Here is a 14,821-nt window from a genome sequence, read left to right on the forward strand (position 1 = left end):
TTATGTTGTTCAATGGGTCCCCCACCCTCCCCATTTCCAAATAGGTGCTTGTTACTGTGGCCTGGAAACAAGGAGGAAGAAGCATGGGCATCTTCTCCAAGATGAAGGCAATAAATGCTATAAATGGATAAACATGTGGTATATCCATACAGTGGACTATGACTTGGCCAGGAAAAAAAGTATTGATACATGCTACAATGTGGATGAACCCTGAAATCTTGAAAACATTATACTAAGTAAAAGAAGCCAGTCACAAAAGATCATGTATTGTATGATTCCACTGGTACAAAATGTCCAGAACTGGCAAATCCATAGGGCCAGAAAATAGATTACTGTTGTCAAGGGCTGAGGCGTTTGAGAGACAGGGAGTGACTGCTGATCAGTTTCCTTTTGAGGTGATGAAAATGTTCTAGAATTAAATTACGGGGATGGATGCACAACCCTGTCAATCTACCATAAACCATTGAATTACACACTTTAAAAAAGGGTACATTTTACAGCATATGAATTATTTCAATAAAGCTGTTTAAAAGCTAATGGTAATGTTAATAAGCTACTGTTTGCTGAACATTACTTGTGTCAGCTATTGTGCTAAGCATCTTATGTGCACTTTTTAACTTCCTGCTCATAACCATCACCACAAGCTGGTTATTAACCTCATTTTCTAGATTAAAAACAAGAAGATAGAAACAGTAAACATAAATGAACTCAAAGCTAAGGGGCAGAATGGGGCTTCCAATCAAGATCTAAGTAAAGTCAAAGCCCATGTTCTTTTCATTTTGCCAATATTTAAATGTGCACAAGGTGCAAGATTTGCAAGAAAGTTGCAGAACCTCAAATTATATCAACAGTTTACCTTTGAGGATTGAACCCTTGTATTCCCAGATTGAAGACGACAGGTTTCTCCAAAACAGACTAAAACAATCACTTTATTAAAAATAGCAAATTTCACAGATACTCATTTAACATTCTGTTGTCACTGGCCATTGGCAAACACACCAGGCGTGTGTACTGATTGTCTAATGTAAACTGAAGCTGGGCTGCCACAAAAAGCCTGGGCATCATCAACTTACGATCACCAGGGGGCGAAGTCTGGTGAGCTCAGGAGGGGTAATCCTGCAGCCCTCTCAACAACACTTAGCATGATGCATTTCAAGTATAACCCATAAGGCAACAGTATAGCGCGGAGCAGCAAAACCTCTGTATCACGTTTCCTGATCAAGCCTTCAGCAAGGCCTAGGCCTCCAGTCACGGTGACTTAGGGCAAATTACTAAAAGCAGGATGTGAAAGCAGTCACTGCACTTTAATTACTTTTAATTCCTTATTGTGGAAGATGATTCTGCTACTGGATTCAGCTGGAAAAGTAAAGAACACCGCTTTTCTTCGAACCACGAGACAACAACCTACGTTTCACTTTAGCTGGTAGAAGTATTTGGAACATCTTGTGCATCTGCCAAGTGGAGTTTTTGTCTGAATTCATCAGTTAAGAAGATTTTCATTCTATAATGAGTACTTCTTTTAAATTTCTGGAAATTACATTCAAGAGCTGAGAGACAGAGATATTAAAAAAATAAATATGTTTAAAGGGAAAGTGCCTATGTTGTTATTGAGAAACTTGGATGTGGTAGGATAATTTTTAAATGTAGTTAAGTAATTATACTATGTCTAGAATTTGTAGACTTAAAAAAAAAATCACTATATCAAGACTATGTTCCAGGTTCTAATGGAGCACAGAATTATTTTAATGTAGCAAGAATAGTTCTCATGGTAAGAAGCTAATTAAAACATAAAATGTACTGGATTAAAAAATTCATTTGAGAAGGTAACATCATTTTATCATCCTCGGAAAAACAATTTCTTTGTAAAAATCCAAAAAAAACCCCAAAACATAAAATCATCATAGCTCTAAAACTTTTCCTATAATCCTCTGAATTTTCAAGAAGATTGGAAATAGGATGGAATTCTTACATAATTTACTCCCTTCTCATTGGTGCCTTTCATTTTCCTCTTTCATCTATCTGATCCACTTGCCACCTATTTTTCAAGCCTCAATTCAAACAACGGTCTGGATATACTGAGGACAACTAAATGCTAGCAATACATGTATTGCAGAGGTTTGCAAAAAATGTACAGACATGAGCTCTGCCATCAAGGATATTCTTGTTCAATTGGAAGGCTGAGATTTAACACATATAAAAATCAACAGATAATGAAATAAGGCAGAATGTTAGTTTGAGATACAAACAAAAAAGCTTTATGGAAGTGGTCCACTTGAGTGTCTTTGATAAGGAGAAGGGGGAGGCCAGAGCAACTCTAGGTAGAATGTACAACCTGAACGAAGGTGTTAAGGTCAACATGGAAATAATCTGCTCTTGGGCATCCAGAGAACCACTAAGTGGGAATGAAAAATATTTCAGGATATATAGGTTGTAATCAAATTATTGAGAGCCCTTTAACAGTATGACATAGTAAAAAATGGCAAGATGAAAGTGATGTTTTAGGAAGAATAATTTAGTGGCAGTGTCTAAAACTTACAGCAGCACTGTCCAATAGAAATATAATGTAAGCCACAGATATAATGTTTAAAATACATTTTATTTATACTAACAAATCAGGAAATTATCATTTCAACACATAATCATTATAAAAAATAAGATACTTCACATTCTTCTTTTCATACTAGCTGACTTCAAAGTCAGGTGTGCGCATTACATCTGCAGCGCATTTCAGTCCACGCCAGCCAACACCTCATGTGCTCAGGAGCTACTCGGCTAGTGGCTGCCATACTGAACAGTGCAGCTCTACAGTCTCCAGAGAACAGAAATTTGAAAGGTTATGGAATTAGGTGATGAGGGTAGAGAATGAAGGAAGAACACAAGATAGAACTGATAATGCCCAACAACTATGTAATTAAGCGATGGCAAATCATTTCGTGTCTCTGTACCGGCTAAATGGCAGATAGTGCCAGGACTAACGTCTGCTATAGTCACAAATGAATTTTTAAATAATCCTGAAGATTAAAATAGTAGGGGCGTTGATGATGGCGAGAAAAATCAGGGGGGAAAGTATGATTACAGAGAGGACGTTACAGATGAGGAAACTAGGGTTGCCAGCCTCTGCTCAAGGTGACATGGCTGCTTACCAAGATTTGAAACCAAGTCATCCAAAGCCAACACTCTTGGATTCTACCATCATGCCTTATCTCACTGTGGTGACTGAAGCGAGGAAAGTGTTGAGACAAGTAAGTCTAAATGTTTAACAAAAACTCAGATGAGAGGATTAGAGTTCTGTAAATGTCAAAAGCATAGAAAGGATATAAAGCTTAAAACGAATACAAAGAAAAAAAAAAAAACCCAGGAACTTCTAAGAAAAGCCCCTTAAATAACTCTATCTTACCCTCATATTAAAGTCTTTCTTGGCAATGATATCTTAAATTAACATCTCCCTACGGTTTATGTGGCTTCTCAAAACTTTATTTTCTTCATCAGTAGAATGGGCAGTATAACACCACCTACTTCCAAGGGTAGGCCCAAATGAGGTAATGCATGTAAATCCCTTCGTATAATGCTTAGCAAATAGTAGGAATTCAGTAAAGGTCAGCTCTTAATGACTATTACTGGATTTATTCATATCTTCATACTTCTTAACTGTTATTATTGCACAATTCAGCAATTAATAACAGTATATATGTTAAGCAATAATAGCAATTTTTATATATATTCTATACGGTTTGGAAATTTTCATATACTCATCATTATATGTAGCAATTACCCCGTATCACATAAGACACTCTGAGATGTTAATCTGCTGAAGGTTACATTAGCAAAATGTGGAACCAAATTTCAAAAATCAAATCTCTTAACTCTACAACCAGTATCCTTTCTAGTGTCTCATTATTTGGTTCAAAGAGATGTCTTACCTCTCAAATTATTTTATAGGCAGGATTATTTCTTATTATTTTTATATATCTCATAGTGTACCTATCACTGTGTTCAAAAATACATTTTGAAAAGTTCCTGAAATAACTGCTCTAAATTGAAATGTCAAAACCTGAGTATTTCACATGTGCCTTGGTGATTTCCTTTATGCTAATCTTATGATACACTTTTTTATGCATCTAAAATACTCTATGCAAAAATATTAAATCTAGTATAGTACAGTATGTCTGCTATCCAATTTCCATTTATCTTAAGAATCTAAAGTTCAAAATAATTTATATGGCAACTAGCCTAATCTATAATTCTCCTGATTAAATTAAAAAATTTTGTCATAAAACTCCAAAAACAATACAAGGTAAAGTGCAAACCATAAACAAACAAAATTTCAGCAAACAAAAGAACTAGGAAATTCCACTTAGAGACCAAAGGGAAAGAGAGAGCCCCAGTAAATAATAGTAGGTTTCTTCATTAGATTGGGACTAGTCACCAGAAATTATAATTTGTAACCTTTTCACTTTTGATGTTAAGCAAAGGATACATGGAAGAATTCAGTTCTTCTAACTGTAACACAAAGAAAAAAATTTAATTTTATTTTTTATAAGATAAACATCATAAATAGATAATTGTTAAAAATACATTATTAAATAAGTTATTTCTCATTTAAGCTTTCTTTAAATAAAAAAGCAAATTAGAAAGAAAAAACTTTCCAAAAAATTTCCAGACTGGGAAATTCACTTATGCAAAATAATACTAAAGTAGCTGTAGTATTTATGACATAAGAATATAAAAAGAGAATTAAAACTGTATAATAAAAACTGAAGTTTTCTAAGTATTAAAAACTTGCTTAATTATAATCGTCTCTAATTATAGCTTTTAAAAGAAAAAAGTCACCATTTTAATGATCAAAATCTTTAAAAAACTTTATGGATTAGAATAAGATTCCACATGATAGTCAGTTTTTAGTATGAGATAGAATTAACCATCCCTATTTTACAGAGAGAAAAACCTGAGTTACAGAAATATTAAATTGCCCAAGGTTATACAGCTCTATGCAGATCCTGAACTAAACAAAGACTTTCTGGTTTCAAATTCCATTTTCAACATACCACGAGTGCAATTACAAGTATAGGTTCAAAATTTTAAAAGTATGGGCATACAATTTCTCTCTTATTTATTCAAAAGATAGAGAAAAGCAAGAGAAATTAACCATTTCTGTTATGGGTAAATATGGACTCTGAAACTAAAATGTGTTGAATTCAATTTTTATTTATTTTTGTTCCAAAAAAGATTTCAAGAGGCAAATTTAATTAACACTTTTCAATATAAGAATCATATATGGTATTATGGGTTGAACTGCGTCCTCCAAAAATTTATGTTTTAGTCCTAACCCCTAAAACTTCAGAATGTGACTATATTTGGAGATAAGTTTTTAAAAAGAGGGAATTAAATTAAAATGAAGTCATTAGAATGGGCCCTAATCTAATATGACCAGTGTTGTTACAAAAAGGAAATTTGGACATAGGCACCCACACATAGAGGGAGAATGCCATGTGGATCTGAAGACATCCTTCTATAAGCCAAGAAGGGAGGCCTCAAAAGAAACCAGCCTGCTGACACCTTGATTCTCCAGCTCTGAGCCTCCAGAACTGTGAGAAAATAAATTTCTGTAGCCTAAGCAAGTCTATGGTACTTTGTTATGACAACCTACGAAATTACCATAAACACCAAACGTAGTACAAGTAACCACCACCTGAGTAAATAATGCAAAATGTATCAATCATGCCAGGATCTTTTGACATACTACCTTCTATGACTTAAGATCTTATATAGGTACATAAGCAAGTATTTTAGACTTGCCAGTATCTCAGAAAATATGCTTAGACGTAAATATAATTTCCTTTGAACATATTTCTTTAAAAAAAGAATATAAAGTACAGTATCAATGAAACTTGAAAACATTACACCAAGTGAAAAAATCCAGACATAAAAAGCCACATACTTTGTGATTCCCACTTATATGAAATGTCCAGAATAGGCAAATCTACAGAGACAGAAAACAGACTGGCGGTTGCTAGGGGATGGCAAGGGAGAACTGCGAGGGGCAGGGGTTTTTTTTTGGAGTGATAAAAATGTTCTGAAATTAGACGGTGGTGATGTCTGCCCAACATTGTGAATATACTACAAATCCCTGAATTGTATACTTTAAAATTGTTAAAATGGTGACTTTTATCTCAATACAAATTTTATTAAGAAAAGAATAAAGAAAGAGAGCCATACTCACATCAGACAGAAGCCTATCCAGATTGGAGTCACTGGCTGTTTTTCTCTTATCCTCAGGAAGTTCCTCTAACTCCCCATAGAGCTCCAAATTCAAGCGAGCTAATTTCTCCTGCATTCCCCGAACATGTTCCATCTGTTCAATGGAACATTCATTTCCTGGGGGAACATTCCAGGACATCAATAAAGATTAGGATAGGTCAAACTAACTGTGTTGAAAAACTTCTAAATCCTTGGTGCTTAAAAGAAATCGGTTTTCTTTGTTTTGTAAATTACATTGTTAATGACTGCATATTTTCTGTGTATAATTATAAATCAAACTTCTGACCAGGAAAACAACAATTTAAAAACTGATCATGGACGTTAAAAAAATCATATAGAAGAAAATTTTTAAATAAAATCACCCCTTAGGTGGTAAAAAAAAATTTCAATATCATCTATAGAAGTTTTAACACCATCTATTCATCTCCTATTTGACAACTGCCATTAGAATTGAGTAACTCAACATTTTATAATAATCTGAGTGAATTTAAGAGTCCTATAAAAACTTCAGTCATCAATCATTTTACCAACCATATATTCCTCTTTTAGGCAATATAAAAGATACTTACGAAGCATGAAGAATGTTATGAAGCATGAGAAACACAATGTACAAATAATAGTGAAAGACAACTTACTGCTTTAGCATTATTTGTTGATTATGTTGCTAGAGAATAGGTTCTTGCCTAGCGCAGGAAAGAATTCAAGAGCAAGGCATGTTAAAGTGAAAGCAAGTTTATTTAGAGAGAGACACACTCCATAGACAGAGTGGGGTCTGTCTCACTCAGAAGGGAAAGTGACTTAGGAGATACACACTCCCACAGGCAGAAAGCTGGCTGTCTCCAAAGGTGAGAGGGAGAGAGGCCGAGAGGTGTGGGGTGTTTAAAGTAAAAGTAGATACACACTCCACAGACAGAGTGCGGGATGTCTCAGAAGGCAAGAAAGAGAGAGAGAGAGAGAGAGAGAGAGACCGTGAGATGCAGAGTTGTTAAGTTTTTATGGGCTCGGTAATTTCATATGCTAACAAGTGGGAGGATTATTCTAACTACCTTGGGGAAGGGGCAGGGATCTCCAGGAATTGGGCTCCCCTGCCCACTTTTTGAACTTTTATAGTCAGCCTAGGAACTGTCATGGCGCCTGTGGGTTTGCCAAGAGGCTCAAGGTCTACTGGAAGTCAAATCTTCCACCATCTTGGTTCTAACCAGTTTGTTCTGTCCTCAGTTGCTGTGTCATTCCTCCAGGGGTTGTGCCCTGTCCTCTTCCCTCCTGTCTCAATTAGAGTCCTCTGAGGTAGCATTATCTGCCCAGACCAACTAATGTATATATTTTCATTCAGTTTAAACACAGCCTCTGTAAGCTCTCCATATTACTATTTATTTTTCAAAAAAAACTTTGATTTCCTCAAAGGTATAATATAATATAGTTTAGCCAAAGGTGAAGTACATAGCTGGAATCAGTATGAATTAATATAAATTATATTTTCCTCTGGCCAGCTTTATAACATCTTCGTAAACTGACTATATTACATTAAATTAAGGACTACTACTAATTTTGAAGCTAGCTGCAGCTCTTTCAAAATCATCCTTCTTCACAGTAAAATATCTCACATTTCCTCAGGGAAGAGTTTTTTCATAAATTGCTATGAAAACTAGAAGTGCAATAGCATTTTTGAAAAGCAATCTGGATACTTTTATTAAAATTAAAATTACATATATGCTTTGACCCAGCAATCTCACTCATGGGAATCCACCCTAGAGAAATAAAAACATCCACATAAGGATATATATAAAATGATGTCCACCACACCATTGAATTTAGTGATCCAAACTGGACACAAAGTAAATGCCCTTCAACAGAGAAATGGCTGAATAAACCAGGGTACATTCACAACTTGGAGATTATGTAGCCATTGGAAAAAAGAGTGAATTAGAGCCATACCAGGTGGCATAGACAGATTTTCACCAGATACTGGTTAGTGAGGAAAGCAAGACATTGAAAAGTGTCTACAAGACACTATTTGTATAAAATAATGAAAACAAAAATCTTTGTGTATGTGTGTGTGTGTGTTTACATATGTGTGTGTATATATATATACACACATGGCTAACTGGTTGGGGGGGCAGGGGAAGTAGAGGAGGTAAAGGAAGGGATAGGGAAGCCAAGTAAAAAAGCAGGGGAAGGAAAGACAACACTTAAAGAAAGAAGCAATATCTATGTTGATGACATTTATGCTTTTGAGTGAGATTCCGTATGTGTGCATTCAATAATTTTTAATTACTCCTTTAAAATGCAGGTAAATAATTTTATTATTAGAAAAAGCTTATCAAGTAAGCTGCAAGCTGAACATGAAAAATCTGACATTACACTTTGCGAATTCACATACAAAAATACCTATTCAGAGTTTTTACTGGAACAATCAGTTCACTGTTCTTATGTCTTCATGAAAGAATGAGAAAACCAGACTCATTAATATTTGAAAGCCAGGAATCCTGGGCAAGAAATAAGTTTAGGCTTGAAAGGGTAAAGGAAAGTGATCCTGAGTCTTTCTAAAACTAAAGCACTAAGTCTAAAATACTTTAGTTGACAAAGAGTGTCTCTTTTGTTTGTTACACTTTCAAGATACTTATTCCATAATAGCAATCCTACTTGAACATTTCAACTAACCCTCCCTCTTTAAAAAAAAAAAAAAATTTTTTTTCCTGAAATTTTAGAAGGCAAATTATATTCTGTGACAAATGAAATCTAGAGTGATTGTGTTTTATGCCTCTGGACATTTTTTTTTAATTAAAGAAAATGACACTTTAAAAAAGAATTGCAAAACACATGCAGAAAATAGGGTGCAAACATCTTGAAAAGAAAAACACCTATGAATTACCGAATGCTTGGAGTTTTCCAGAGTGGAAGTCATTCAACAGGCTGAGAAGCCCCCTCTCCATCTCCTGGACGTCGGAGACGTCGGTGAGAAAGGAGTGCTGAATCGGGGTTGACTGAGCGCCTTTGCCTTCTCCACCCTGAGGTTTGGTCTTTTCTTTCATCACTCTGTAGAAAGGATGCAATAAAAAAGTAATTGTGTATAACTATCTTTAAAAAGAGATAATTATATTCTTTCAGGGTGTTCTAGATTAAGCAAAATTAGTAAACTAAATGGAATTTCCATTAAAAACAAGATATCAGAATAAAATCAATACAAAATAAAACCAATAATTTCAAGCCAGACACCAAAATAACAGGTTGTGAAAAATCTCAAAATAAATGTATAAAATATAACTTAGTAAGGTATATAAAAAGCTTAAGTAACATATTTTTACAATATGCTAATTTTTTGGACTGCAAAAAAAACTGAAAAGAGAATTACTAAGTCTTTTTCCTAGCCTATGTTTCATATTCATTTCTCAGTAAACATATTACGCCTTTCCCATCTCATCTTTATTCAGGCTATTCCTTGAACTATGGGTTGTTCAAGTGGTTATGGGCCCCTGATCTGTAGCTCACACGGTGCCAGATACTCAGTATACAAACATGCACCTGACATCAGTTACTGCACTGAAGAGTGCCCAGTCCAAGGAGAAAGACAGACATATAAATTCATAAGCACCATGTGACACAGTGCTAAAACCTGTTACCATCCTTGACGCCTCCAACTTCTGGAGGCCTCACATGCAGACATGAAGTCCTACTGATTATACCCGTAACGATGTCCAATCTTGCGAGTTCTCTCCTTCTCCACAGCCACTATCCTACGGCTTGACCGAACTACTCCAACAGCTTCTCAGCTGGTCTCCTGGCCTCTATGTGCTGTCTCTGAGTCCCATTCCCTCCCTAGAGAGCAACCAAGTCAATTTTTAAAAAGTAAAATCAGATGAAATGATTTACGTAATTCAAACCCTTCAGTAGTCCGATATCCGTAAGAAATCCTCTCCTCTCTTGTCTGTCGATGCTCTAGACATCTCGAATCTCTTCTGCTTCCTAGGAATCCATTCTCTCATCTACTTACAGCTAATCCTCTGCTACATTAGCGTCCTTCCCCTCACTGCCATCTTTGCCAGGCTACCTCCCACACATCCTTCAAGTCTCAGTTTAAATGTTATTGCCTCTGGAAGGCCTTTTCAGGACCCCTAGACTGTATGAGTTCTTACCACACATGTCTAGCACATGCCAGGCTCTCAGACACTTGAGTGATGCTGCTATACACAGTGTGATACGGAAATGGAGAAAAAGAGCAGTTAACTCAATCGAAGGGCAGCAGAGAAAACTTCCTAAGGTGATGTGTGAGTGAAAGTTAAAGTCTAAATAGGAGTTAAGGGTAAAAATGGGAGAAGGGTTTGGGTGTTGCTTTATAACCCCAACATGTACCACAGATCCTGATGTACACTTATATTCAGTACTCAGTTAATTTCTACGTAATGCTGCGTGAAGACGTCTTCCCCACAGGTGTACTCACCACAATACGGTAAGGCAGATGGGGTATACGGTGGGGGTGCAGAGTAGGGAAGGTGGCAAGGCTTAGAGCATAAAGGCTGTGACAGCAGGTCAGTAACAGTGCTTCACAAAGCAAGCTCTGTAATTTTAGATACATATTAGATTTCATACCACTATCTAGTACCTTGATATTCAAAGTACTGTCCAAGACCTGTACCATCAACATTACCTGTGAGCTTACTAGAAGTGCTTAACAGAAGTCCATCCTGGACTGACTGATTCAGAACCTGCATTATAAAAAGATTCCTGAGAGAGCCGTATTCACACTAAAATCTGAGATAAACTGCTACAGACCCTCAGGTTTCAGTACAGCGAATATATTTTTATCTTTCAAATTGGAAGTTTTATCCAAGTACCTATTCTGCATCAGTTCATCACTTAACAACCCTCTCAAAAAATAAAAATAAAAGCCTGTTTCTTCCCACTTCAGTGTTTTTGATCATGCCCCGCTGCCCCACTTTATTAAACCAATTCAACAATTAAAAAGAATTCACTGAAATTAGACTATATGCAAAGCCCCACTCTCAGTCCTGCCTGGCACACAAGCCCCAGCCCTCAGGAAGACTACATTCTAGAAGAGGATAGAGAAATAAAAGTACAAGGTAGAAAATGACCATGAGATATGAGCAAACAGATGCAAAAGTTTGGAAAAAAGAGTGATTTCCTTTAAAATCGCTTGGGTTTTTTTCCACTAACTAAAACCACATTCAAAATCTGACTCTAAATTAAACTTCTCCAGGAGGAAAAACCCCTTTGCAATCTGACACTGTAGTCAAAAGAAACCTTCATAAATCTTGTTGTTTATCACTTAGTCCTTATTGGGATGTTCTTTTCCAAGTGTCTCTCACTACGCCCCATTTGTTTCCTCAGAGACTGTGAGATCATCATCAAGGCAGCAGTCTTTTTTCTTTTGTGTAAACGTGGTGGCTACTGAGTGCTACAAGCATCACTTCCTTACTTGACTCTTCATGATGAGCTTGGAAGTTTACTTAATCATCATTAGGAAGAGGATTGAGATTATAAAATGCATTTTCTCTAAAGACACCATCTTCCTTTCTAAATATCTAACACTCCAAAATACTCACATACATGCAGCAGTAACGTGTAACACATTTAAACGTGTCCCTCCTGTTTCCTTTAAAGCCTTAAGACAAATGGCGTTCACCAAATGTTAATAATGATTACTTCTGGGTGGTGGGATTTTACTGTTCTATGTTTCTTCTTTGAAATTTTCCTGTGTTTAAATATTCACAATAAGTACAAATCATTTCCACAAAAACAATGAATTCATTCTTTAAAAAAAATAAAACTACCAAAGTACAAACACTCAGCTTAGTTTAAAACAAACAAACAAACAAACCTGTATCCCTTTTTCCATTTCTGGCTAGTTTATCAACTTGTCTACAAGTTTTCTTGCTTGTGTATTTTAATATGAGACAAAGTAAGGGCCTTAAAACTAATCACTCATTTTGCATTTTCTAATCTCTATACACTGTAATCTTCATAATTTTTTTTCTAAATGACATATAATATGTGCCTCAACTGTTTTAAAAGTTAAGCCAAGAGAAAAAATATTATAAGTATTAGTGGATATAGTATTGAGTTTAATAGTATTTTCCTGAGATAACATGAAAGAAAAGAATTCACCTTTTTAACTTTGGTCTCTGTGAAGTTGACTGTGATGCAGGATTTGAAAATCCCGTGCTTTTACTAACTGGAATGGCATTTTTTTTGGCATTAACGACCTGAGCAGAATGGGCACTAAAAGACTTAGGACTCCTCCTCTTCACTTTGCGCTCCTCCATTGTTTTAAGTTCCTTATTGCACCAAGGCCAGCTTCTTACGACCTAAGGAAACACAGCACAATTATACACATAGCTACAGTATGCTGAAATGAAAGGGGTTCAAAGACCCACTTTATGGGCTGAAAGAGGATCAAGAATTTCAGAGGTCATTAGAGAAAGTTAGACTAAGGATCCCTTAAGTTCAATCTACAGTACTAAATACACAGAAGTCCTAAGCAAAATGGCCTGGCAAACAAAAATTTTTTCACCATTTTCTTTATTCATTCATCCTACAAATATTTGCTCTCTTCACATGTTAGGCATTATTCTAGGCATTGGGGAAATGGTACTGTGCAAGACAGAGTCCCTGCCTTCAAAAAGCTGATGGTATAGGAGAGCAACACATAAACATTGAACAACTCACCCACATGATATTCCCAGCCTGCCTCAAGCTTTAAATGGCCTTCAAGTCTCCTTTCTAAAATATATTCTTTAAAAAACCAACTAGATTCAAATAGATGTATAACTGACATGGGGATCTGCATTTTAACTAGCAAGTAGAAACCTTATTTCAACCACCAAGTAGAAATTCAGTTTGTCTAGAGGTCATCTGACTCTAGTTTCTTGATCAAGTGAAGGAAAATTAAATACTGTAAAATTAAGATTGTTCCATGACTACTTTGAATTTACTTTCTCTACCTGTTTACAAGGAAACATAAAACTTTATTATATATGTTTAGTTTTGCCACTATCAAGAAAGTTACTCTATGAAGTTACACTTGGTCCTTCTATGCAGAATATAGTGAAGGTTTTCTATTTATCCAGTGCTTTCCCTTACTTTATGTATTAACCAGTTTTATTTTCCTAAGAGCACATCTAAAAATATCCTTCCACATTTCCTTTTTATTTATGAATAATATAAAATTATACTGTTTCATGCATCATAAGATGAGAAACTTTTTTTATTTTTTACTTTTCTTGATGGAGGTACTGGGGATTGAACCTAGGACCCTGTGGGCACAGGCTCTACCACTGAGCTACACCCATCCCCCAGGATGAGAAATTTATATAGCTGTTCACCTCATTAGACTGTAAAGTGCCTAAGGCCCATTAGGCCTTTTATTGTATGTTGTGTTGAATTTAATCCTGCTATGACCATTCAAAAAAGCTCAAATCCATCGATGTCACTCCTAAAGTAATTACACAAGAATTTCCATAAAAACAGATTTTTCTGCTATTGTCTGGACTCGGTGCTACTAGCACTGTTATTTAAACCACTGAGCTCAGTTGGCTTACAATGACTTTAGACAATCATAACTAGAGGTATGATACCTCCAAAGAACCAAAGGTTGTAAAGGAAAGGCTCCACTGCCCAGTCTTTAATCCCAGATTAAAAAAAAAAAAAGTAAACCCACTTAAATCTTGGCTAAAAAATTTTCCTTTAAGAAGTATTTTTAGCAACAGACATTTTGGGGTGTTTCAGCATGCAACACAAACTAAATGTTTAAAAAATAACTAAATAGAGAAGGAGGATTCACTTTTCCAAAGAGGCAAGGATCTGTATAAATTTATACAGTGGTATACAGTGGTTTGATACACAAACACAGTGGTTTTCGAATTCAATGATGCTTATACACAGCTGCAGATACAAGAAAAAAGGTCTAGGAAGTAAAGTAATGTAAATAAACCAATAGTGGTCTAAGCTAAGATGTTCTGAGGGGCCAGGGCTCGAAAATCATCCTTTTTTGGGAGGTAACATCTCGACAAGGGCACTGGAATCCTTCTTGTATACCAATCCCAGGAATCCAAGCAGGACCATTAGGAGTCCCTCTTGACTTCGCTTCATTCCCCTTCTCCAAACAATCAGCCGACACGGTGACCTTTCATTGCCCAGAATCCAGTCGTGGCCAGAACCGGTGGTGGGAGCGGCCTACAGGGGGACATTGCTGGGGTGCCTTTGCTTCCCCTTCATACCTGAGGAAGAAGGGGATCGGGGTCCTCTTCCTCAGTCTGCAGAGATCCCGGGGCCTCCGAAGCCACGGCCGCACCTGCAGCCGTCGATGCTACCACTGCAGCTTGAGCCGGGGTCACATCCCGGACCCCGCGCCTCCACAGTGCCCTTTGTTTACGGAAGTGACGTAAGGAGGCGGAGCCTCCGTGCCCTAGGCGGGAGACTTTCCTCTTCCGGTTCCACCACTGCCGCTCCCGTCTCCGCCCTTGACACCGCATTTTTTCCCCTGTCTTGCCTTCAGCTGTGCCTTCGAGGAGCGTGGAAAGGAGGACCCATAGCTGGGCTTTTATTC

The 14,821-nt window shown here is 36.5% G+C and overlaps 1 protein-coding gene across 3 annotated transcripts; it reads right to left on the reverse strand.

Annotated features, from left to right (window-relative positions):
* Positions 1-911: 911 nt before the first annotated feature.
* CCDC28A (coiled-coil domain containing 28A) lies at positions 912-14,747 on the reverse strand. 3 transcript variants are annotated; one of them, XM_010983686.3, is made up of 6 exons: positions 14,493-14,747; positions 12,382-12,581; positions 9,131-9,294; positions 6,221-6,375; positions 4,478-4,500; positions 912-1,471 (listed from the first exon to the last, which is right to left on the reverse strand). In XM_010983686.3, the coding sequence occupies exons 1-6, from the start codon at positions 14,745-14,747 to the stop codon at positions 1,417-1,419; spliced, it is 852 nt and encodes a 283-aa protein (XP_010981988.2). In that variant the 3' UTR covers positions 912-1,416. The 3 variants fall into 3 exon arrangements, with proteins under 3 accessions (XP_010981988.2, XP_031312295.1, XP_031312297.1); XM_031456435.2 differs by lacking the exon at positions 912-1,471 and adding an exon at positions 1,478-2,332; XM_031456437.2 differs by lacking the exon at positions 912-1,471 and adding an exon at positions 2,578-2,809.
* Positions 14,748-14,821: the final 74 nt, after the last annotated feature.

The sequence above is a fragment of the Camelus dromedarius genome, chromosome 6 (assembly GCF_036321535.1).
Source record: "Camelus dromedarius isolate mCamDro1 chromosome 6, mCamDro1.pat, whole genome shotgun sequence".
In the NCBI taxonomy this organism is placed as follows: Eukaryota; Metazoa; Chordata; class Mammalia; order Artiodactyla; family Camelidae; genus Camelus; species Camelus dromedarius.

Coding starts and splice junctions, on each gene's coding strand:
- CCDC28A (XM_031456435.2), bottom strand. CDS start 14,747: ATGCGGTGTCAAGGGCGGAGACGGGAGCGGCAGTGGTGGAACCGGAAG. Junction 12,582..14,492: donor CCGATCCCCTTCTTCCTCAG/GTATGAAGGGGA, acceptor GTGTTTCCTTAG/GTCGTAAGAAGCTGGCCTTG. Junction 6,376..9,130: donor TGGAAAACTCCAAGCATTCG/GTAATTCATAGG, acceptor ATGTTCCCCCAG/GAAATGAATGTTCCATTGAA.